At 38.3% G+C, this 26,862-nt stretch overlaps 1 protein-coding gene across 15 annotated transcripts in view; it reads left to right on the top strand.

Moving 5' to 3' along the window:
- The window catches only part of CADPS2 (calcium dependent secretion activator 2), a 319,788-nt gene that overhangs the window by 164,383 nt on the left and 128,543 nt on the right, over positions 1-26,862 (top strand). For all 15 annotated transcript variants that reach the window (XR_012658617.1, XR_012658616.1, XR_012658615.1 and 12 more), the window contains exon 8: positions 8,191-8,330. Coding sequence is in view for 12 of the 15 variants with exons in the window: in XM_075081181.1 (XP_074937282.1) it covers positions 8,191-8,330 (140 nt within the window). In the remaining 3 variants the exon portion in view is untranslated. The remainder of the gene's footprint in view (positions 1-8,190; positions 8,331-26,862) is intronic.

Genomic DNA, 26,862 nt, shown 5'->3' with positions numbered 1-26,862 from the left:
CACTCTTCCCCAAGCCTGTAGCGTTGCATGGGGTTGTTGTGACCCAAGTGCAGGAGCCAGCACTTGGCCTTGTTAAACCTCATACAGTTGGCCTCAGCCCATCAATCCAGCCTGTCCAGGTCCCTCTGCAGAGCCTTCTTACCCTTGAGCAGATCAGCACTCCCGCCCAACTTGGTGTTGTCTTCAAACTTGCTGAGGGTGCACTCGATCCCCTCATCCAGATCATTGATAAAGATATTAAACAAGACTGGCCCCAGCCCTGGGGAACCCCGCTCGTGACCAGCCACCAACTGGGTTTAACTCCATTCGCAACAACTCTCTGGGCTCGGCCATCCAGCCAGTTTTTTACCCAGCAAAGAGTACGCCCATCCAAGCCATGAGCCACCAGCTTCTCTAGGAGGATACTGTGGGAGACAGTGTCAAAGGCTTTGCTAAATTCCCGGTAGACAACATCCACAGCCTTTCCCTCATCCACTAGGGCGGGTCACCTGGTCATAGAAGGAGATCAGGTTGGTCAGGCAGGACCTGCCTTTCATGAAGCCATGCTGGCTGGGCCTGATCCCCTGGTTGTCCTGCACATGCCTGGTGAGTGCACTCAAAGTGAACCACTCCGTAACCTTTCCCGGTACCAAGGTCAGGCTGACAGGCCTGTAGTTCCCCAGATCCTCCTTCTGGCCCTTCTTGTGTATAGGTGTCACACAGGCAAGCCTCCAGTCATGTGGGACCTCTCCTGTTAACCAGGACTGCTGGTAAATGATGGAGAATGGCTTGACAAGCTCCTCTGCCAGCTCTGTCAGTACTCTCTGGGGTGTAACAGGTGGATGCAGGATCCCACTGGATAAGTTTAATTCCAGTAAAATTTGGCAACTTTATGCCTGGTCAGTACACTGCAGTGACTTGCAGGAGTGCAGCTGATTCTGCGAGGTTTGTTATGCTCTGAAAAGGTCTGAAGATACTTCTGCTGGTATTTTTTCTGTACTTGAAAATTCAACTCAGACCTGCCCGTTCTGAGGTAGGCTTTCTGTGGACATTAATTCTCATCTATCAAGTACTTTCTTCAAAGCATGTGTCTTGACCTGGTACCACTTTTCTACATTATTGAAGTTTGCATTTCCCATACCCTGTGGTTATTGTGAAGGTTTTGTTCTGTTTAATCTGTAATTAGAAATAGAAGGCGGCTCTAGCTACATGGTTTGAATTTTGAACTTCCATCACATACCAAAGGGTTTCTTCTGCCACCAAGGGATCAGCTTTTTATGGAAGCAGATCTAAGGTATGAAATGAGGAGCAACAAAGGTTTCCCCAGAGCTGCAGGGGAGAAGGTGTTTCCATTGGCCCCATCAGCGCATAGCAGTCTCTCACACATGAACTTAAGATGTAGGTCCTGATCTCAGTATGACAGTACTACAGCTCCTCAGTTTAAGTAGGAGACACTGCTGATTTCCAGAAGTAATTAGCTCATATTGGAGCAGAAGGAATGCAGAATCTTGCTTCAGTAGAGAGGGCAGACCATACTTAGATCTTAATATACTCCCTGTTGGGAAGCAGAGGCTGGGGGCTGCAGAAGTCACCAGGTGAGCACCAAGTGACAGAAGGGTTGTTGTCTGTACTTAACATCTTCTCCCTTCAAGGCATTTAAGATGCATTTAACCAACAGGAAGTAGTACTTACTGTGTCACTTGTCTGACATTGCTCTCGTTCTCTAAAACAACCAAAATAAATTCAATCCTGAATGCTGAGAGAAGATTTTGATTGCTGGGGGATATTTTTCTGGCTCCCTGCTGACTGCTTTAAGTGTCTTCAAACAAAACCCAAATCTTAACCTTTATTCTCTGTTCTACACGGACTGACAGACAGCTGGACAAACTCAGTTGTCCACTGAAAGAAAAAATGGAGACGTGTACTGCACAGGCAGGGAAAGGATGTTATGTGGATTTGGGTTCTGCAGAACATGAGCTTCTGGAGTTGCTGTCTGTCTCTGCGGTTGTGCAGACCTCCCCATACAGTGAACCACTGAATTTAACTTCTAGAAAGTGAGGCAGGCTACGTTTTTGAAGCTAAGTTTCTTCTAATACGGAAATATTAAGAACTTACTTTATTCAAATATCTGAAATGTGTGGCACAGTTCTTATGTGACTAACACTGATCTGGCTGCTTCAGTAATTTTTGTATGTGCATACAGAAGGCAGAATTGATGTTTGCATTTGTGCATGCAACAAATGAGGAAGCGTGAAGAAGCCTTCAGAGTTTGGAGTAAATAATTCTGAAAAATCAGCTTGGTGGTTTCTGAAACTCAGGGATCTGACACCATTTTTCCTTGTTCAGTACTTTGTGTATGAAGATGTTCAAACCTAGTAATTCAAAGTGACAGCCATTGTGCTAGCTTAGCACACATGTGAATACAATGTGAGAGCAGCAGGTGGTGTTTGATTGCTGAAACTTCTTGAATATAAGAATATTTCAGCCCTGTCGCTCTGACTATTCAATTAAAAGGGAACTATTGTCTCACAACCTGCTTGTCACAGTCAGCTGCAGCCAGCAATAATTAGCTGTGCAGTTACATTTTTTTTCATCGGTGCCATTACTCTGGGTTTGATTTAAAGACGTTATAAAATAGCTCTACTGGCTAGGTACCCACACTTGCATGATTGCCTAGTTTCTGAATGCCGGCTGCACTGGGCATGTTGGTTATCTTCTGTGCTGCGTTCGAAGGGCTGCTGAGCAGAGACAATTTTGTACTGTGAATATGTTAATTTAAAGCCTGCCATCCTGGGGAATGTGTTTCTCCATCACATTTTGAAATTACTGAGGTTTTGCAGGTCTGAGTTTTTCTGTCTTTTTTTTAAAGTTTGGAAAATGATGAGAGATTGCTTCCACTCCCCCTTTTTCTCTTGCTCCTTGAGCAGTCTGCCTGGCAGCACCCTGCTATGTCTGGCTGAGTTATTGTTTCCACACTAGCAGGGGTTTTCTCAGTAGCTTCTCTGAGAATGCCTCTCTCAGAAATTCTTGAGATATTTTTCATTCAGGCATGCTCTCTCATAGATTTGGGGGACAGGCTGCTTGGGAGGGACTTAGAGACAACTTTTATCAATTGCTAAGATCTATTAAGGTAAGGGTTCAGCTGGCAGCATCAGCAGAGGTCCATTGATTGCATAAATTGCAAATCTTCCTGGTTCTTTGTCAACAACAGTATTGTAGATAGCCCTTTCGCCATGCGCCTCTTCAGTTTTTCAGTTTGATTTTTGTTTCTTTTTAACCACCTGTTACCCGGAGCCTTTGTTCAGTGTTTCAGCTGTAATACAATCATAGCTGAAAAGCAAGAGATCGCTCAATAGGTGACACGATGGAGCTTGTGTAAAATACTCATAAGCCATCTCCTTTTCCCACTTCTACCTCCAACATTGTCCCTTCCCTTGAGTTTCTTTTGCTTCATCCATCTGGCAAAAGTGCATCATGACTTAATGCTCAGAGGACACGAGTGTGGTGCTGTGCTTGGCAGGCTGCTGCTGGGGCGTTTGAGGGAACTTCACTTCTTGTCACACCGACAGCAGCTTCTGGCTTTCTGACATTAACCTGTCTTTGGGCAAGGGGCTGATATCACTCAGAACAGCTCCAAACTGTCAAGTTAGGGGACAAGGTGACTTGAGAGGAGGCAGTAGACATTTCTGTCAAAAACAGGTAAGTGTCCCCTAAGTAAGTCTGGGGCCAGAGTTACACAAACAACATAACATCAAAGGGTTTGTACACTGTTTGTAGTCATCTGTTTCCTATCCTAAACCAGCTTCAATATTTTTTGGTCTATACACAATTCTCAAATCAGTAAAACAGAGCGTATTTAACTAGGAAATGTTCCTATGTTCGTTGCTAAGACAATGACCAGCAGCATAATTTTGCATGTGCCAAATAATAATGGGTGCTTATTTCATAACATAAAATTTGCCTGTCCTATCTACTTGCACTGGCATCTTTTCAAATCACTACATTTTAAAACATGGAAGAAAAAGCCTTCTATAGAATGAATTAGTCCTGTTGCATGATGAAAGCCTCAACAAATGCAGTTGAGGGAGCATATGATCTTATGTGTCGGGCACTTGCTGGTTTTCATAGTTTTAGATAATCACAAATTGAGTTAGAAGTGTCTCTGGTAGAGCACAGGGGTTGGAGAACTTAGTTTCTCCGATTCACCATGGGGTTTCTTGCATGACCACGAGGGTATTATTTGTTCTGAACAGAGCTTGCAATACTGCTTATGATTGAGACCATGTGACATAAGATTCAGTTCTCAACTGCCTGTAACTTAGTCAGACCTGAAGTGGTGAGGCTAAAATTTTTCACCCTAGGGATGGAATAAGATAAACAGAAAATGTGGGTTTGGTCAATGGCAAAAAGCAATCATTTGTAGCACCGTTTGTGTTCTGGAAGAACACATCAGGCATGGGAATTTCCTTTGTCTCATAAAATCTTCTGGCTTTCCTGTTGGGGACCATGCAGTTTGAAGAAAGGACTGGAAGCTGGGTGCCAGAAGCAGCAGGGGCAGGGTGGCAGGGAGCAGGGCAGGAAGGGGGACACCAGGGCAGCCCCAGGCATCAGGCATCTCCAAGGGGATGTGGACAGGCTGAGGGTTTGGACTGCTTTTTGAAGATGGCCCAGGCTGAGTTATGAAGAAGAGACTGTTGATGGGCTGCATCTTTATTTTCTTTAAGGTTGTGTGATGTGAGCTGTACTGAAGGAGAGGTAAGAGTTTTCTGTAATAGCATAAGTGTCATCTGCCTCTCAGCCAGGGCATTAAGGAGCAGGTGCAGATCTTCTTCACTTTCATCTTTTTTGCTTGTGACAGTGAACCAAAGTTCAGCATAGACTGCTCAGAATTACCGTGATTACCAAGGTCTGGTGCCCGAGTTCTGAGATCTCAAAATGTGTGTTTGACCACCCCAACTTATAAAATCAATCTCATTTAAAACACTTGGGTCAAAAGAGTGGGTAACTCCAACGCTTGGGTTCAACTCTTGAATATCATGTTGTTGGGTGGAAGTAAGGCATGGGAAGGGGTAGCAGCTGGGATGCAAGGGAACGAGTTGGCTGAAACTGAACTCAGCCGCAAGCGTTGGGATGGGGGAGAAAGTAGAGATTATCTTGATTCTTGATTTTTTTCAAGTGTGCTCATGGCTTGCCAGTCTGCTTACCCCCTAGCTTCGTTGGTCCTTTTGGAAGGCTGCATTTTCTTTTGACAACAGGACAACTGTGGCCAGGGATGGTTAGCTTGAGGGCTTTATCTAAACATGGGAGTACCAATAGGAGGTATTTCTGCATAGCGGTTTTGACTCTGAACCTTCAGCTTGGTTATCTGCTCTGAGAAAGCAAGACTGTCCCAAGTTTGGTTTGTTCAAGCTTTCAGAGTATTGTGGACAACTCAGCTTTTCTTTTATACCTTTAAAACAAGATATGATCATATGCCAAAGATAGAGAGTTAATGGTTGCATGGCTGGATTGACTGTTTGGCTCAGGTGTACTTAAAATGACTGAATCACAATCAATGATGGTTAGTTAAGTGGTTGAATGATATTCATATCTTCATATGTTTTGACCGCTCATATTTTAAGCCCAGGAGAGAAACATTTTCAGTCATTCACAATTAAGGAACGGTGTTTTGAGAACATCACCTTGCAGAAATCCATAAATATGTTGCTCTATAATATTTAAGATTTTTGTATTTATTTTACATCTGAATGAGGAAAGACACAAAGAGAACTTGCCACTTTTTCAGTCACAGTGTGGTCTGAGGAAATGGGCCACATGGTCAAGTATTTTTAATGATCATGGGATGATTGAATTTACTGAATTATCTCAACCCACACTGTTTTGATACTATTAATTTGCTGTAAATCAGCTGAAGCAATGCAACTTTTTATTTCTGCTATCAAGGAATGTTTGCCCAATGATTTGGTTTCACTGATTTCATGGGAGCTTACAGTTTGTGCCACCTGATTATATGCCCCTTAAGGGCAATATTAGTATAAAGGTTATTGTGAAGATAATTAATGCCTGTCAAACGCTTTGTGTGCATGTGCGTACATGTGTCTGTGTGTAATGATAAAAAGTTTGATGACAAAGTTCTTTTAGCTCTCAAGCTGGAGTGCACGACAAAGTGTCATACAAACACGACACAGCGTGTACTTAAATATTCTGCCAGATACTTACTCATTGGGAGAGGTTTGGAAATGAAGCTCTAAAATACTTCTTCAGAATTCAGAAAAGAAATTGTCAGTACTGAAGCTATGAATTAATTATACATTTGTCTGCTTATATTTTCATCAGCATTCTAAAAACTCCAGAAGTTGACAGGAGAAAGATGTCACTTGAGACACACGAGCTGTAATAGGTGGTTACAGGACAGCAGGACCTGCAGCCTGTAGAAATGGAAAAATTCGCAACTTTACCTACAGTCCTACGTGAATGCCAAGTGATTAAATGCAAGGAATGAGTAATAATTCTGCATTTAAAAAGATAAAGAAACTAAAAATCATTTTCTGTTTGATGCTTTAGAACTCAAAGTTTGCCATACTCATAATGGTTTTAAATTTTTTTTTTAAGCAATGGCTTTTACTCAAAATGAAAATCAGCTTCTTTCTTGGGAAAGAAAGAATAAGCTCTATTATAAATCATGTTTGCATGTTTTGCAAAAACGAAAAGAAAAAGTAGCCTCCTGATTTATTAAAACCAGAATACACTTTTCCTATCTCTTTAAAAGGTACTGAACGTACTCAATAGTCTGACAGGTTGTTTCTCCCACTGGTGTTATAAAGGTTGCACACTTGATTAGGGGTGACGCATCATATTTCTCTGCTTTGCTAGAGCTCCTGATATTAACGGGATACAGGAACGTGTTTCTGCAAAATACTGAGATGAGAAGCTGAAGGGCCCTCAGCTTACGTCATCTGTCAGATGATTAGATCTGAATGACACTATTGTAATATTTTTGGCTGAATATCATCTGTTAGATTTATGCTTGCTTGAAGACTCTTACTTAAATCCTTGATTTAACTTTCCTAATAACACAGAGGAGAATATATTGTGTTTTATATACATGACACAAGGCACAAGCACGATATATAAGAAATTAACTTGATGGTTAATGTTATGATTAATTTTAATTTTCAAGAAATAAATGATGTGACGAATGCTGCTTTTTACAGCGTTGTCACTTTTGAAATACTGCTTCGTGATAATGGTAATTCAGAACTCACAAGTCTCCCAAATAACATGTTTAGAATATTTTAGAGTCTATATTGATTCAGAAGTAGTGCTTATAATAATAATGAAAGCAAATTATGTTTTAGCAGCATTTAACTGCTAAACATGTGACCGTGGGTAAGGATTTCAAGAAGTAGTAATATTGTTCTGACTATAAATGGATAAACTTTCTGGATAGTAAATAAACAAATATTTAACAGCTTATGACTAATATTAGTCTAAAATTAATGGTTAGCTAGTAAAACTATCAAAAATTATATAAACCTTTTTAAAATTAAATATTTTATTTTTATATATCCACCAGTGTAGATTAAACAAAAGGTTTGTATCTTATCACTGGGGAACTGGACATAGTGTCTTACATTTATTATACTCCATCTGCAGCAAAGATGCTTTGGAATCAATCTCTAATTTCTGCGATTTTTTACTATAATTGGCTTTTATTAATGCTAATGATCAAAAAATGCAGTTGGTAAGAAAGAGCATATTTTGGTTTTCTTCACTCAGTCAGTTCCACTGCTGGAGGGATGATCTGTTGCATAAAGCTACAGCAAATTGTTTCAATGGGATGTTTCCAGAAGAGCGACAAGTAATGTAAAAATTTAGGTTCTTGTTTAATTGTACATTATCATTTTCAAGTGTCAACTGTTCCTTTTTGTTTAAAACTGTTAATTCAGAATGAACTAACAGAGGAGGAAATTTTATTAACACATAATATGAAAATTCCCATCTGTAAGAAAACGAAAGAGTTAATTTTGGAAATTTGTTAGTTACAGTAAGATTGAGTCAACTGGTTTATTAGATTTATGAAACCTTTTTTAGTCATCTTTCAGACTGGAGAAGATGCAACAAGAATCTTCACTGCTTAGAAGTTTCCATTAAAGACCAGCAGATTTTTTTGGTATCAATTCATTGAAGCTTTTATTTTATGACTTGCAGGTAGTGTTGTATCCAACATCCAATAGCCCAAAGTCACCTGATCTGCATAAAATGATAGTCCCCAAAAACAGCCAGGACAGTGACTTGAAAATTAAACTGGCGGTGAGAATGGATAAACCACCCCACATGAAGCACTGTGGGTAAGTGTCCCTTTTCTGGCTGTCTGTATTTATTATTTTGCCTCATTGTGCCTGTGTTTAAGCATGTGTAGCTAAAAACACCAAGTTTGTAAAACATTATAAATGTGTACAACAGTTCCTTTACCGTGCCATTGTGTTATACATAAAGTTCGGAATAGTCAGGAGTAACATTTGTTTCAGATGTTCAGCGATGTGTAAAGAGAGATGATGAGCTAACTCTGAAATGCAGAACTAAGAGTACGGTGTCATTTAGAAACTGCTTTTGAATGTTAAAATTTATAGCACTTTGGGAAAAAAAAGTTGATATTTAGGAGAAACATGTTTTTCCATTAAAACAGGATTACTCATATATCTGAATGTGATGGTACTTGCAACATAGTCTCCCCTTTTCTTTCTCTGTCCACTGTGGTATTTCTCTTGAAAGGAAGTTATGTATGAATACCAGTTTAAGGATGTTTTTCTGTCTAACACTCAAACTATTGGAATAGATTATTCATAAAGACAGCTCCCCTAGCCAGCTGCCAGCACTGTTCTTCATCCCAACTGCAAAATCAGGTAGTGTTGCCGACAGTAAGCAAGTCTGTGTCTGTTGTTATAGTGCAATTACCAGGGCTGTTTTGCATCCTTTTAAATTCTTCTGAATTAAGTACAGTACATTTCAAAAAACAGAGGACTATTCAACATGTTAATGTAGAATTAATGTAGTGGCCACACTATTTTGATTTCTTTTTAATCCCCTCCTGTTAATATTCTGCTTGTTATATACAGACAGCAATTGCCAAGATTTCCTATATGCAATACTTTGAAAAAAACCCCTAACTTATTTAATTTTTGTAAAGCTGTAATTGGTTGGGCTGAAATTTCCCAGGTATCAACCCCAGCCCTCATTTTGGTTTTGGGAAACTTAGACACAAATGATCAGGACTGTAACAATGAGACTTGCTGGCTGGAGACCTGTGGCTGGTGACCAGGAGCTGGGAGGAAAGGGGAGGAAACCAGTTGTGGAGCCAACGGGGGAACTGCAGCTATTGTGTTTGGAGACTGGGACAGAGATGAGAAGGCTTAGAAGTAGGGCTGCAAATACATGAAGAAGGGAAATGGGATAATGTGGCAGGAGAGAGCAGGAAGACCGGGCTGACGTAAGTTGGAGTGGAGAGGACCTCGGGAGGAGAGAAAAGTGCTGGTCTGTACTACAGCATGATGCTCTTCCATCAGTCCCCACCTCCCGCCCCATTCATTTGCACTCACCAAACACCTCTGAAATGGATTGGTAATTGTGGCACTAGCATGGTTTCAGTCTCCCGCTGCTGGAAGGTATTCAGCCAGTCAAAGTAGTGAATGGTGCAGGGGTGACATGTTGCTGCCTGCACTCTTCAGTTTTTTGTCAAAAGGCACCCATGGGGATGGGATGACTTGAACAACATCACTAATGAATAATACACAACAGATGAGTCTAATTTGCACATGACCTTGTTCAGTTGCATACTCCACACTACAGCTACATCAGGGATGGTGTGGTCCTATGCACCTATCCCAACAGGTGACTGGGAGAAGTCCCCATTTTTGATCAGATCACTGGTAGTGTTGGGGTTGTGCTGTCTACAACCCCAGTTAGGGTATAACACGCAACTTATTTTGACCTGGGTCCAGAAACAGGGACAAGGCTCCAGTGCTTCCTCCCATTGTGCTCCTGGGTTTCTCCAGAGGCTTTATTGGCTGGGAGCTGTTCTGGGGTCTTCAGAGGGTCTTCCTAACCCCTCAGAATGCTTTTCCATACTAGTTTATGTCACTAGTCTTCTTCTCTGGGCATTAAATGGATTGCCCAATCAAATATTACTTTCAATAATTTACTTCAATGATTATCCTTTTCATCTGCTGTTGCTGGTTACTTCCTCATGCTGATTTTGAACCCTGATCTCCTGGCACAGTTGTTTACTTCATTTTACATCGGGGTCACTACTGTCAGTATTCTCCAGGCAAATATTGTTATTCTCCCCAACAAATATGGTCAAGGCCAGCCATCGTTTCCCTTTCTTTATAGCCATTAGCTATAATGATTATTGCCTACACATTTGTCTAGAAAAGTTAGGTCACCAAGGGAAGTCTGTATGGACTCCTCCACCATAAATATATGTGAAATGAAATAAAAGGTTAATAATTCCTCCAATAACCCTTGAAAAGGTTGATTAAATACTGTATGATGACACTGGAGTTGCAGTGAAAGGAAGGAAGAGGGTGTTTGTTTGGAGGGGAAAAGAACACCTGCTAGAAGAATTATTAATGTGTACAGCCAGGAACCATTGATGTTATGAAAAGCCATCATCCAGACACTCTGCAGCCTTCTCTTGGCTTCCTGGGTGAGTATAAGTATTAAAAGGTCATTCGCTATTTTTTCCAGAGGGATTCCCACCTGCTTCAACACCCTCTGTGAGGGTGCCAGAGCAGTGGCACAGGCTGCCCAGAGAGGTTGTGGAGTCTCCTTCCCTAGAGATATTCAAAACCCGCCTGGATGCGTTCCTTTGCCCCCTGGTCAAGGTGTCCCTGCTCAAGCAGGGCGGTTGGATGAGATGGTCTCCAGAGGTCCCTTCCAACCCCTACCATTCTGTGATTCTGTGTGATAGATTAAAGCTATTCTGGTTCTGAACCAATACTGTGTTATCAGAGAAATCCTCATTTGTCAAGAGGCTGGAAACATGCAGTGGATGATGGACAGTGTTACAGGAAGGCAAAGAAATTTTTTGCATTTAAGGTAGTTGAGGGATGCCTGGAAGAACTGGCTTTTATCCCTATTTGTGCTACACAGAAGGACCTGCCTGTAAGAGACTGAAGCTTTTCCACCTATAGTAACTGGTGGCATGTTGTTTCCTGTGCCCAGTTTGATAAACTGGAATCTGATTTCATGGAGGTGCCCAACACTCACAGCTACTAGCTGAATTCATTGGAAACTGGGCTGTAAATATACATTGTGCTGTTACAGTCCAAATATCCTAAAAATCTTCTTCTTAATATCTGAAGCCTAAAGTTTCTACTACTTCCGTTCCCCTGTTATGAAGTGAGAATAATACCACCTCCCAGTGTCATAGACATTTGAAGGTAAATCTTGGGAAGCAACTGGTAGGAAAGGTTCCTGCACCCCTCATGAGCTGGGGGAAGTAGGGCATGGTCACTTCTGTAACACATGGCAAAAGGCTTATGCTCTGCCGGGCAGTGTTATTGTGGTGCCAGGCTCTGCAGCTCCCTGGTGAAAAGGCAAGAGCAAATAACTCGATTCTCTCTGTAGAGCAGTGTTTGAGCAACATGCAATGAAACAGGCCATAGGAGAAAATGAAGAGTTGATGAGCTGGAAGTCAGCTGCTGCTATCCTGAATAGTGAAAAGAACTGGGAGGTTTTTGTTTCCTTTCCCCTTTCCCCTTCCCCCTTTCCCCTTCTCCCCTTTCTCACATGGTCTGATATTTAAGCACAGTGTCATAGCGTACACGAAAGGGGGAAATAACAGGATGAAAGAATGTGGTCATCCTTGCTGCTGGAATTTTGTCATGTTAGCAAGTTGAATTTTACAGCCTCGGTAACAGACTTCTAATGTAGTTAGTGTGATTGTCCCAGTTAAGTTCTAATTCTTCAGTTTATTTTTCAGAAACATCTTATGCTTCATATTTGGCCAATCTTTGAACTAGACAACTTATATTTTCTGTGTTGGCCTAAGCTAACATAGTTAGCATGAGTTAACAAGCTAACATACAAGATTCCTATTTGTCTCATAAGAGAAAAAGGCAATCTGTTGGCATTAGATAATGCCTTTCAGCTGAGAATCTTGAAATTTATTCAAAGTTGAAATAAGATTTTACCCAACAGCCAATTGCAGAAAGAGAGGTTTTATTAGATTAATGCTCAGTCATGATTTAAAAGAATAATGGTAGTAAGAGACTGTTTTCTCAGATATGGGAGCTATGCTCAAATATTTCAGTTTCTGCAGGATCAGCAAAACCCACAGGCCCAAGCTAATTGTGGGTTTACAGTTTTACTTCTTCAGAAAAGCTTCTCCTATTTAAGGCTGACTTAACTTGTTGATGCAGGGGATATGCTGAAGGACTTCTAAACCTGTCTTGCATTTATGCCTGAGGAATATTCAGTTTTACAAATTATACCGTCTGGTACTTAAACTGAGATTTTTAATTCACAGATAGTATTCTGGACTGAAGCACCTTCAAATCACGTTCCCTCCTGGGGTTTCCACAGTCATAACACATAATTATATTCCAAATAAAATTATAAACTTGGGACTTTTTTCAATATAAATTTTAACCTTTCTAAGAACAAGAAATAAAAATCCTTATGACTCATCACTACTATGAATCTCAATTGCAGTTCATTTGTACCTCTGTGAAAAAGAGGTAGCTTTGCTAACCGCGTTACTTTTACACTAGTGTTTATGTTGACACATTCATACAGCTGATCTAGTGTTATTCCACCAATGTGATTTAAAAAAAAAACATTTGATCAAGGAAACACTCTATGATTTTTCCATGTGTTCTGTTATATGCTTAAAAAATAAGGACTAGTCATATACAACTTAGAGTAAACATAATCCTATTACGTATTTTAGATTTTTTTTAATTCTTGCATGAAAGGCTCTCAAAGTATGAAACAACCAAAAGGATATATAACCATCCTTTTCTATTTAAACCCTGTCAATAGATTACAAGGGGAAGCATGCACAGCTAGAAATTCTGAGTAATGGCAATGTAAATGTCACTCTATTAATGGGAATTTGTCGAACAGTTCCAAATATTGGCAATTCATGATACTTCAGATTCCTTTCTCATAATTTGTAATGTATTTGTCTTCTCATAGAATATGGTAACCTTTTCCTTGTCTAAAATGTAGAGCACAAACAAGATATTTTTCTAATCTTCTTTATTAAGGTAGTAAAGCCAACATCCATGCAAAAGGTCTTTTAATATTTCTGTTAATTTCTTCTGTTGCAATCTTGACTCCAAAACAAATCATCAGAGGAAATAAGCAAAATATGTCCTAAAAAATCCTATCTAAAATGCTAAAAGCCAATTTATTTCTGTTGAGTTAGAATAGCAGCATTAGGGGGTACCGTTTGCTTCACAAAGGCTCACTTGGCTCTCCTTAGCTCATAATTAAATTAAGGTTGAGAACCCAAGCAGGACAGGTTAATCCACTCAAGTTATATGGGTTACTGTAAATACATTTTCTAATGTTTGGGGCGGGGGGTAATGTGTCTTTGCATATCTGTGTGTATTTAAAGCATGCATTATTTTTAAAAGTAGATTTTGTGTCAGTTAAGTTGTCTGTTAGCATAGCCTAGTGGTTACTAAAGGGTATTTTTCTATTGCTTCCAATCTCAAAAAAAAGGAATACTGAGATTTTTTCAAATAGCTTGCTTTAAAGGGCTTAGTAGAGCTTAATGATCATAGAAAAAAAAAGGAAAATAAATAATAACGTGAAATGAAATTCTTACAAATTGAATGGCCTGAACAGGACAATATTACAAAGTAGTAGTGTTTGCATTTGACTTCCAAAGTAAAACATTTCAGCATAGCTTTTGTCCAGAACTTTTTAGCAAGATTTGAAAGAAAAAATTCATTCTTATAAGTTCTGTTCTGCTATGACATATAGAAATATAGCATATAGAAATGCTATACCTTTAATTTCTTAAACTTTTGTGTTGGAACATCCATTTTACAAGCACTTGAGTATGTACATGCCCAGATTTTCTCACTGTCTCTCACCTGTAAAGCAATTATTTTGGCAAGTTTTTTTAACTTGTAGTCTCCAAAATTGTAAGAAATCTGAATGAAAACATTTTTCTCTCACAACTTCTATTATTATCATTATTATTATTATTATTTTATGGGTGTATTTTCACAATATAAAGATACCATGAATTTTCTAACCTTTTAAAATTTTTCTCTTCTGCACTTGGAATTGACTGTAATGCTCTTAGGAGAGCAGTTATAAGCAATAAATATAGCTATTGGTTCCTGTATGTGACTGAAGTATCACATTTCTCCTCCTGCTGCTGTAGTTTTAGAGCTAAAGGAAATGTGTGAGACGAATGCCCTGGTTAGCAGTCTTCCAAGATGCACAATTAGAGGATAAGTAATTTTCCACTCTCATTTTTATGACACTTGTCACCCATTGATAAAAGGATTCATGGAGAGGAGAGCGAGTATAATTATCTCTGTTTTACAGCTGAGTGAAATGAAGCACAGGAATGAACAGGGATCACCCAAGGTCACAGGCAATTCAGTGACCGAGCTGAGGATAGCACTGGGGTCTGCTGGCTTCTCAGGGGGTAGGGCTGTAGTGTGTGACTGTCACCTGGATAAATCGTTGTCATAGCTACTAGTGAGCTCATAAGCCAGCTAAGAAGAGCCACAGGGTCCCTGAAGTTAGCCAGAACAATGGTGGTGTCAGCTCTTATGTGCTGCTTGTCCATGGTCACCTAGCAAAGAAGGGCAGGAGGAGAAACAGAATTAGCTTTATAACTTAAGGATGTGTAATCTGAAGGCTGGTCTGAAGATGAGATCTGCTGCAGGTATTATTTCAGAGAAATGTGCAAGGTGACCACATTGAAATGACTGTATTTCAATTCTGGGCTACTTTTACAGATAGAGTAGGATGCCAGGAATACAATCACGCTTCTCTTAGCCAGTGCTGCATGCTCCTTGTCACAGATAGACCTTTGTGTTGTATATAATGAATTTGAAACTGGTTTCAGACCTTTCTGTGAGGCAAAACACATAGCTATGTCAGAATCATTCTAAATCATTTGTTTTACCAACACTAAAAAGATGAGATAGAACCAAAATTTTGGCTGAGCTAAAACGTCAAGTTTAGCTTCTCTTAGAACAAGTAGGTATACAGAGAAGCATTGGAAACCTGTATGTATCCAACATCTTAGAAAATCCTTACTAACACTTGTTATGATGTTCATATGTAGCGCAGACTTCTTCAAATAGTATTATTTTCTGTGAGATAAAAGCAATAACTTTCTACATTACTTTTCAACAGTTCCTGAAAATACTTTTCTCATTAGTGAAGACAGGAACATTCTTCTGTTACGAAAGGGAAAGGGGGCTGTCTGAGAGACTCCTGTTGCACTTTTTCATTTCTTATCAACACAGTTCCCTGAGCCAAATGTTAAGAGAAGTAGATACTTACCTAGCTATAGCATTTTTTCATTTACATACATAAACTCTTCTGTTTCTCTCTTTGTAATACTTGGTTTGTCTTTCCAAGTTTGAGCGCCACACATCTAACCATACAGTCAGTATGTTAGCACCATCTAGCTTTCTGTTTGTTGCTATTGCACTTTTTCCTCCAGCTTAGAAAAAGGTAGCAGAGCGCTGACTTCAGCTGCTGCTTCGAAAAGCAAGGTTCTCGCTGTCCTTCGGTAGAAGGCTTGTTTTTCAGTTTGTGAAAGTCAAGACTGGGAAGCTTAAGGAAAGTTAGATGGAAGAAACTGTTGAGTTTGAATTTTGCAAACTTTACATAACATCAGATAGTTTAGAATCCTTTTCTGATCATAGTGATATGGCCTCACTGTAGCAGCCCAAAAATTTAGGTATTTAGGCTATATCAGAGTTGTCTGAGTTTTCTCAAAGCCAGTAGGTAGGGAGGAATACCTTGACAGGTTGGTTTATAGACAGTGGCTGTGGGAAAAAAGGGAAAGGTACATTGGAGTTGGTAAGGTAAAATTTTTTATATATAGATATATATATGCACACATACACACTGCACTCAGAAGTATAGATTATCTACCAACTTAAAATAAAGGCCTAATCACCAGACAGTAAAGCTTTGGAAAGATAAATTACCAGAGCAAGAGGTGGGTTTCAGTCATGTAACCTTTTTTCTTCTGCCTAACTCACAGTTTCTCAAATCTAAATTCAGGTCAAAGATAAACTATATGTAGCTGCCTAAGTGATTTCTGAAAGCTAAGCCTCCCTTTATTTTAAATTAAACTTGGGCTACAAGTAACCATGCAGTTAGGAGAAATGTCTTCACTCCTACAGATATTTCTTGTCTTTCTTAATAGTTTTCTTGTCTCTCTTACTAGTTTTAAGTATTGATATTTATAGATAAAATAGTGTCTGTGTATATACTCTTATGAAGATGAATGAAATTAAATAGATATTTTATATTAAATAGTGCTCACTTCAATTAATTCCTGTGAGGATTGTTTGTTTGCCGTGGTGATAGTTTAGGGTTTGTGATGTCCTGTGACACATGTAGCTTGTTCTATTTGGCAGCAGGTACGCTTGATTTGTATTTTTAATGTCTGCAGTTTTGTTCAAAGCTTTTTCTTATTATAAGGACAGCAGAGTTGTAAGAAATATGAAAAGAGTATGTCAGTGCTCTTTATCATTTCTATTTTAATTACTCCTAATTAGTCTCAAATACAGTTAGGATGTAAATCTTTCTAGAAATACCTGACAGAGATTGCCCACTGGATGCAGCAGTCTGCTGCAGGAGAATCCCATCGCAGGAATCAGGTGTGTATTCAAGTCAGCTGGGTCTAAGTAAAACTTAGTCACTCCTCCTAACTATGATTTTATAGTGTGCACAGCTTTTCTGGTCTCTCCTGTTACTGGCAAATGGTACAGTGTTTGCTGAGTGTAGCTGGCCTCAAAATTAGTGCCCAAGTGGTCCTAAGAACCTCATTCTCATCTACCTACGTAGATTAACTCGTTTCCAAAGGGTTCCTTATAAGCTAACAGGGATGTCAGTAATATGGAAGATGAACAAAAGCAGACATATCTAAAGGGAATTCTCTAGTAAAGAAACTTACTTATGACGCAAAAGTGAGTTAGAGGTTTTGTTTTCATCTAAAAAAGTATTTCGGACATGACCATTTGAGGAGGTCATGAGACTTAGCAGCAGAGACTGAGAGAGATTTTACTTGGCCACCTCTCCACCCTGACCAAAAAATGACAATGTGGTGCCAGCAGCTGCACTGCAGAACTGTTGGAGTCACCAACATGGTCACATTTTTGAATTAGGGTTGGCTCATGCTCAGACTCAAAGCATTGACAATATGACCACGTACATATGCAGAGGACCCTTGAGACAGTGGGTGAAAGATTTCATCGTACCCTCTGGCAGGAAGGCATAAAGAAGTATCAGAGTTTCAGTTAAGTTTCATTGGCTTCGAAGACAGAACAGCTGCGCACTGCAAAGCTTCATTTTCCAATCAGTATTCCACCTAGACCAGGCACAACAATCCAGAACCTTAGGACTGATGAAGACAAGCACGGTAGCTGTAGGTAGTTCTGCAGTGCTGAAGCAAACTGTATTAACACCAGTGCTTTACTCAACACCACTTACGGAAGATGTGTTGTGTAGCTGATGAAATAGGCTGTGGTTGAATTTCACACACAGTTGACTGTTGATTCAAAAAGGAGTTTCAGTAAAAAATGTGAGTAGACAGAGCAGCAAATACCACTGCATATTCAGGACTTTCTGCTCATCTCTTTACATCAAGGTATGCCAAAATGTAACCTAACGTCCAGCACCACATATTTATAAGTGTAGAGCATATTTTTTCTACTCAGTGAATGAACCTGCAGAAGGATATGTCATAAACTACTCTGAAAAGTATCCTGGCTGCAAACTTCAGAATACTTCATGAAATGTATTCATTGCTGAATACCTTGAAGTGGAAAGGTCTGGCATGGCTGATCTGTAACCAGCTATTCTTCCTGCTCCATGAAGTTGTGATTCCTTTGAAACCATAGGGGCTTTTTACTAAAACTTAGGAAGAGGAGATTCCTTTTCAACAGTAACTTTCAGACAGTTGCTGACTCCAAAGATCCAAGACCCTGAAGACAAGCACGTGAGTATCCCTTTCTGCAAGACAAGACTAATAAATCCCAGCGGAGAGTAAACCCAAGTATTTCAAGAACTTCTGACACGTGGAATGAGACTACTGAGAAAATAACACGAAATTTGAAAACTAAAACAGCGACTTAACATTTCAGCAGAAATATTGGTCAAATTTTGGCCCATAACTAATAAACATTTTTAAATTTGGGTCCAATAGCAATACTGTATATTTTTTTGTTTAGTCAAAGGGTCGAAAGTGTCATTCATGTAGCTATAATTATATTTCTTGCTAAATTCTGACAAACCTGTCCTCATTTTTACATTTGTAAGGCAACGTGTGCTTGTATATACTAAGATAAAAATTTCCTGTGTCCTCTTACAAGCAGCATGATAGAATGGCTTGATTGTTAATTCACTTTTAGTGATGTATGGATGCCTTACTATTATTAATCCACGGTGTCTCATAGCAGTATTTTCTGTTACGCTAGTTTAAATTGTGCTAAACACTAGTATTTCATTGTGCTAAACGAATGCTAGCATTTTGCCATGGAGAAAAGTGCTAATGTGTTAACTGTCTTCATTTAAGTTATTCTAATATTACACACTTTTGCAAAATCAGTTGACTGTAATCAGTTACTTTTTAAAAATGAAAATTGAACTTCATGAAAAACGACACATTAAAATTACATTAATGATTAATTGGATAAAGATGATGCGTTAATGCAAAATTACTATGGAAGGAAGAAGCAAAAGTGTTTATCCTGCTGCCAGATCCTTAGAGAACAGATTATAGCTATGAGCCTGATTTTCAGTGCTTCCCACAGTAATTGCTTCTGAGGAGGCATGGGGAATGTTGAAGACCTTAATGATATGCCACTGCCACTTTAATTGCTGAGAGAAGCCAAAAGAATCCCAATTGCCAAGAGAAGCATTACTAATTAAGATGTCATTCTTCATTCATCCCATAGTAATTAATCTGAAATATTTGTAAAAGCTGAGATATAAATTTAGATCCAAACTCACTTAGCTTTACCACAACAGACTTTATGTGAAAAAGATCTATGGATTAAGCAAGGTTAATAGTAAAAAAGAACTTAAAATATAGGTTTTTTCTTAAAAATTCTTGCTTCATTTTCACTCAGAACTTTTTAAAACATGAAGTAAAAGAACTGACAATAGAGTTAAGAATCTATTCTCATGAGTATGTAATTTATATTTAAATTGTGATTCTACTCTTACATTAAAAAAATCAAAACTGTTTATACAGGGTGTTCCTTTTTCTTATATTTCACTGAAAAGCTACATGCTTCTGAAAATGTTAAGATGGGTTTTCTTCAGCTCTGTGGAGAGCAAAACGATGCCAGTTGTATATGCATTGTCTTTAGATCATAACTTTAACAGCATTTGTTCAATATCTCCCTGCCTTCACTAGGATTGAGTATGCATAATTGATTAGGTATGGAGAATCCCCAAAATCAGTACTGCATATGTGTCAAATCCTTCTTTGGTTCACCTTTGCTAAAAACCTTATTCAGCCTCACAAAATAATCAATTGGACTGAGCTGGTCCTGTTGGCACTGGTCCATTTCCTTAGTGCTGGGTTTTGTACCTTCTTCTCTCCTCAGCATTCTTTAATGCAGTTATGTTGCTGGGTCCTAAACTCTTATTCTTTTGGCACAGATTATCTCTTACAGTTTACCTTAATGGTGCCTTGCATTCAGGTGTAAATGCCAATTTTTCCTTATCACAAGATCTCAGAACCTATGACCAAGCATTGCAGTGACCCGTGGAACAGCTAGGTAGACTTTTCTAGTTTATACTACCAAATTTCTGTCTGCAGTTCTATACTTTACATCTCTCCCCGTCTAAACTTCTTGGTCTTTGTGTGCATGTGTCAGGGAAAAAATAAATTAAAAAAACCTTGGCAGCAATTTTCAAGTTATCATGTTAGAGAAGCTGTCACTTTCAGACCATAAAGATGGTGATGAGCTGAGCTGCAGCATCACTGAGGACTTGTCATCATAATTTGTGTGACCGACTCCTCATTCATGGCTACTCCACTTGACCAAATTTGAATGCAGCATCACTCTGTGAGAGAGACTGGTTGACTGAGTACCTTCTAGCAACAGCCACTTGTTGCAGCAGTAGGATGAGATTAAACCCTATACCCAGATGGCAGATTGCACGTAATGATCCTACCGTGGAGAGAGATTAAAGGCTGCTTGGTGCAAAGAGCAGTAACCTGGACTTGTCTAACTGAAGCACCTATGAAGGATTTTTACCCACTGATGGCTACCAAAATTATGCTACCCAATACAAAGAGATGGAAATCTGGAAGACCTGATCTGTGCTGGCATGTGCCTCCTTCTTGACCACAAAGGGAGCTCAGTGTGAAGTGTGCCGAAACAAATCAAAGTGACTCAGTGGTTGCTGAGGACCTGATAATCACTTTATATGCATTTCTGGGGATTTAGTTCAGTCTCTGCCCAGCCCTGTCCTAGGCTGACTGTCCCTTTAGTGGCTGGAATATGAGAGATGCGCTAGCTGAGAGAGACCGCATTGGATTTCATTTCATGCAAGAGGAGTCTAGACCACATGCTCTGAATCAATTCTGCAGTGTGAACCAAGTGCTGCAACTGGGGACAATGGAGAGATTCTCTTCAAAAGCACACTTCTTATTCAGACTAAGTTACCAATGTAGATGCATCCTTTTGTGCTCAGGTGCTTCATTTAAGTACCTAAAAGTAGTTGGGCAAAACTGGGTAACAGCTTCTATTGATGCCCATGACAGGGGTTCAAGCAAGGGTTCAATCCTGAAAGTACATGAAATACATGCTGCTGTGGAACGTGGCATTTGTCCTTGTAAATGTTTGCTTTACTGGATTTTAAAAAAATGCAAAGAATAAAATCTAAACAGAGTCTTGCCTGTTATTGGAAATTCTCGAAACACAACTTCAGAATGCTATTAATGTGTAAAAAGGAATTTTTCTATATTTTCATAAAAAGTAACAAAGCTGGTGGTAACTTAGAAGGGCAAATGATGAACTCTATTTAACTGAAAATAGATCTTAAGTTCATTATATTGTAGGTAAGGAATTGAGAAAAATCTAAAGTTTAGTGTGATTTGTAACTGGCTTTTGTTCTAAACCACTAAGTAATTACTTTGATTTAGGTTTAATTTACATATAATTGTTTTTCATGTACGAGGTAAGAAGAATAGATGGGTTGACCATTCAGTGCTATGTGGATTGAAGATAGTATTAAAATAATAAATGTTGTTATGTTGTAGCAAAATATGTCTTATCAGGTCCTCACATAGAAGGTCTGAGCAGCTTAGTCATGAAGTGAAATATAAGCAGGTCATTCTTTCCCCTGTACATCATTTGTCTTCCTAAATGAGAGCATAGAGTAGGCTGCTTATTTTTACTACAATAAATGATGAACAGTTACAAAATTTTTATCACGGTTTCTAAATTTGCAGTAATAATTTCAGAGTAGTGGGACCTTCCCAGTAACTCTACACTCTTTAACTGAGGAGACTCTGGTCTGACTGGAATGTTTAGGTTGGCTTCTTTAGCTTAATTTCCTTATGCCATTGTTACACAATTCCCATAGTATTGCAAAAGCATAATTCAGAACAACATCTTTCACTCTTAGTTTTGCTTAAAAATTAAGAAAAAAATTAGTGCTCTGTAAATACATCCAAAATATTCCTGACTAGAGTGAAATAGCATGTAAGTATCCCTGCTTCATAACCTATTCCAGAATTACGTATAGTAGAATATATATTTTTATTTATTTTGTATTATACTTTTTAATGTTTTTGCCATCTAAGTTTCTTTTGAAAGTTGTCTGGAAACTTCCCTTATGTGCATGAGTGTGTAATTATGAAGATGCAACTGATTGTGATATTCATAACATTATTACCATACATAGTCACCTAAGCAATATTCTTATTTTCCCAGACTGCAGGACAAAACATCATTGTTTTAGATTTTGTTTATATTGCTTTATTCTACTACAAATTACCATAGCACACATGTCTTGCAGGTGAAAGATGCAGTTTATTTATTAGCCTTTCCCATCAGGTGATCGGACTTGTTTCTTCGTACTGTACGCTAATCTGTGACATAGAATTTAAGGAAGAGTTATTTCCAGCTGTCATACACTGACATTGCATATAGTCTGGCATGGCCTGGCATTATTTCTATACAGAGAGTGCCAGCACTATTAACTGCAAGGATGCAGCGGGCATGCCACCTGCCTGTTGCGTCCTTCTGTCACTTGTGCTGTCCATCTGTTACTTTTAGGAAGGTAAAATTCACCTATTTTTTGTCTTTTGGAATATAAACCCTTACCAAATCAACGGCAGTTATGACAGCAAAATTAATTTTAAATGCTAACTGTACGTAACCAATCTCATCCTCCGTATGTGCCAGAATGGTGGTTCAGTTCAATACTGTAGGGTCAGTTATGTAATTCTGTGTCTGAGATTGGATTTCAATTCATAATACGCTATGCTGGATGAGGAAAAATAATTTTAACACAATACTGAATGCAGAGGCAGAGGTAACTTCTTATAAATTCAATTTAGTGGTTTTTTTTTTTTCCTCCACAGTATTATAATTTCAATGATTACAGTATTGCATTTAATTTTGACATAGAGTCCCTATGGCCCCACACTACCATTGTTTTGCCCAAATAGTGTATTCATCACAGCCAGCTTCCTTTAAATAGTTCACATCCTGTTAAATGTCAACACAATTGTGTTGGCAGTTCCATTCTGTACCATTCTGTCAGGGTCCTCGAGTACATCTCACATCCCTGAATAAGCAACGGGACAGCATCACCTTGGCAGGCTGGTGGTTTCTGCAGTGTCATTGGTGTAGCGGTGCTTTCATACAGAGTTCTGCACGATTAGTCCACTCTCTCTTTTTATTTAAATAAAAACTGTAATGAAGAGTTCACCCTGCACTACAAATAATCTTTTTAGTGTGCTTACTGTCACAAACCTGTTTTAATTTAATCCTATCCTGAATTAACTTTGTGTCTGTTCAATGATGCAGTATTGCTTTGTCTTTTTGTAATGTGTGGGCTTTTTTTTTCCGCTTTACACATAAATGATAAAAGAGATCAGGTAGACAAAAAATGCATATGAGATGGTATGTCAAATCCTGTGCATGGTTTGTCTTTGGAGTAAGAGCCAGAAAAGACCTGTTCGATGATCTTTCATGCTGCTTTTATGGAGTAAACTGGGGACAAATTGGCAGGGGAGGTGTTGTGGTAGGTGTAGGTCTCGGTTCCACTGCTAAGTCTCCATTGGGGTCAGACCAAATTCTCTTGCTTTACCAGATGGAGAGCTCCTCTGATAACATTCGAAGACTGCCAGCCCAAAACTGCCATCTGCTTTTCTTCAAAGTTTATTCCAAAGATGAAAAGCTATATGGTTCTGGTGAGAGAACAGATTCCTAAATACAAAACTAGTAACCCTTCTGCAGTAAATCGGTGGCTTAGAAATTACTACTTTCATCATGTGTTCCTCCACTTCTGATTTTGACCACTGATATTTTAAGCTTATTTATATTTTGAAACCGTTTTAAGTTGAACGTTTTAAGTGGACAGCACCATGCCATTGACCAAGAAGAGAATAAGAAACTTGGCTCGGTTAGTAGTAGTGCTGGCGTGGAGAAGTCTACGTGAGGATGTGCTCCCCTCACAGCCGGACTCCTGACAGCCAGTCTCTTTTCTAAAACTGAATGTTTATGGCTCTCTAGCCCTTTTTCATTTGGCTCTACATCTTAGCTTTGAAGGGCAAGCTGAAATCTGAAGCAAGAGTCTGAACATGTAGACCACAAAATGATTCCTTTCAGGTTAAGGGCCGTAGGCTGGGAATCAATGCTACGTTACATGAGCGTGAGATGTCATTTTAAGGATCTTTCAGTCAAGCCATTTAGAAACACATTCTGAGTAATGAATGCATTCAAACAAAATTGGAGTTGTTATGCAAGCAGCACGACCGGGGCTGGTATTAAATATAACAAATATTGCCAGTAGCTGAGAACATGTGCTAGACTAAGCTCTCCAAAAATGTTACAGTGGCTTTTCTTTCATTCGCTACTTATGCCAAGAAGAAAATGCCTCAGAGGAAGCACTAATTTGTGTAAGTGCAGCTTTACTGTTATTTTGTATATCAAGAAGCAATAGATCAATTTTCAAACAGAAGCTAACAGATCCCTAGATCAGTATTGTGTGATTAAGATTAAGTTAATAAAGGAATCATATGTCACGTAAAATTTTATTGCCATTATAGAATGTGAGTGTTCAATTTAATCACAAATGCTATATTCATTTTTAATTGAGCTGTATGTATTCTACTTAATGGAAGGCTTGGGTTTTTTCCTTGCACACTCAATAAATTTTAATTGAACACCTGATTCCTGCCACTAACACATTAACATCTGGACACTATCTTTTATGCATATAGATACACTGATTAAAACTCGGCAGAAAAGCAGATAATAGGAAAACAAAAAGACAACATTATGGAACATTTTCAGCCATAATTTTTTGTTATATATTGAGAAGCATTTAATTATCTTATTTCATTTAATTAGCCCCACTACTTAGGTCAATTGTTTTTTATTGATACGGCATGTTAGCAGCTTCACTAATTGGCACAAAAGAGCATGTGACTACACTAAATGTCTTGTCCAAAATAATTTCTTATAGATTTTTGCTTTCCTGAGACTTTTTATTTATTTCACAGCCTCTTCAATAATACATAAAAAATTTTGTCAGGGGGTGGCTTGATTTAAAATTTAGCATTTTACTTTTCATTTTCATTTCTGAGTTAAAGACAAAAAAGGTTCTAAAGAAAAAGTGCTTTCTAACATCATGTTTTAGTATCACTCTACCTTTTGTAGCTTTTAGAAATTTTAGTCTTTCTTTGGAAAGAAAAGTGTACTTTAAAGTATTCTTTATCATTAAGACTTTAAGTATAATTTGTCAGCATTTACAAATTTAGTCTAGAATAAAAGCAGCAGCATTGTATCACTCCAGCTACTGTACTTCAGTGGTTTTGGTATATGTTCCGTACCTCTCTGTTTTAAACCAATGATTTAACAAATACGATAACTTCAACGAAGTATAGATAAGCTCAAATTAGATAAATGTTTTAGTGCATAATTTTAATTTCCAGTTAAATAGCAACAGAGCTTACTTGAACAGAGGCTTTATGGGACTGTAATTGATCAAAAAAGATTTTTTTGCTTGAGATAATTTCTTTGAGTAATTGATTATACCTCTCCTTAATTTTAGTTTCGTCTATTCCAAACCATTTTTGATATTGTTTTCTTGAAAGACATAATGTATTTTTGACTCAATAATTCCTCAAGTTGTATTTGGTATCGCTGTACCAGCAAAAAAAGATTACAATTTCACCAGGTGGCACTTTTTCAGTTTACCAAATACCGATACATTTGCAAGTCATTTCCATGCTTCTTGAGTTGGTGTTCAACTGTGTCGGCACTTCAGCGGATGAAGGAACTTGTCATTGTGCAATGAATGTTCTCCCCCTAAGTTCAGAATAAATATTATTAATATGTATGACTGTGCTCCCATATATACATGATTAGTGGAATAAGACATTCTACTTATGTAAAATATTTATTTTAAAACTATTTCAAATATAAGTTTCACAGCCCTTGCCCTGAAGTTCAGTTCTACCACTTTTTGTGGTTACACAGTGGCATTTTCTTTCCTCTTCAAGTCAGTCACAAAGAGGGAGCAGAGATCAATTTGAACTACATTTTCTTAGTCTGGGCCATTGCATTATACATATCCTGACATCCACAGGAGGGCAGCATGGTTAAATTAAGAGAGAAGATGGGAATATGATTATAATGCAGGTAAATGTATCTCACTTGATTTTATATATTATTTTGTGAAAGCTTTAATAATTGAGAAGAGTGCATATTTTCCTAGCCAATACAGATAAAGCAACTGCATGTTAATTTTAGAAGTTTCAGAGACTAGCTTCTTAGTAGCTATAAACATGAGGTTTTTCTCTGTATATACACTGTCTATTTTAGAAGAAGGTTTTAAAATATTTAATGTGGGAGCTATTAAAGCCTAGTTGGAAATTGAGCTCTGCAAATGCCATTAAAATCTCTTTTAGTAAGTTGGTAAATCAAATATTTGGGGAGTGGAAGCAGCTATTCCAGCAGGTTTACAGGACACTGGAACTACTCTGCTTTCTAAATCTTGACTTGAGTTATAGCAGGAAATTAGTCCTTTTATATAGATGTGTCTAAATATATATATACACACACACACGTAAAGTTCTGTTTGGGGGAAGAGAATGAAAAATCTCAATCTCAGATTTGAAAAATAATCAACGAGTGGTACTAAAAAGATTAATTATAATTGTTGTTCCTTTCAAATTTATCACCAAAACACTCACAGAAGGCATTTTACCCTTCGTGCTATATACAAATAAATGCTATTTTAAAAAAATAAATGAAGTTCTAAAACTTCATGTGAGGAGAAATGATTCACGCCTCCCCTCATGTCCAATTCATCAACGTTACAACTTATATTTTCTCTTAGATTTTATGGATTTTTATTTTTTTTATGTAACAGCAGTTATGCGGTTGACTACCACTTCAGTATTGC

The sequence above is a fragment of the Phalacrocorax aristotelis genome, chromosome 1, assembly GCF_949628215.1.
Source record: "Phalacrocorax aristotelis chromosome 1, bGulAri2.1, whole genome shotgun sequence".
NCBI classification, from domain to species: Eukaryota; Metazoa; Chordata; class Aves; order Suliformes; family Phalacrocoracidae; genus Phalacrocorax; species Phalacrocorax aristotelis.
The sequence above is the reverse complement of the archived record's forward strand: the minus strand, read 5'-3'. Positions and strand labels throughout refer to the sequence as shown.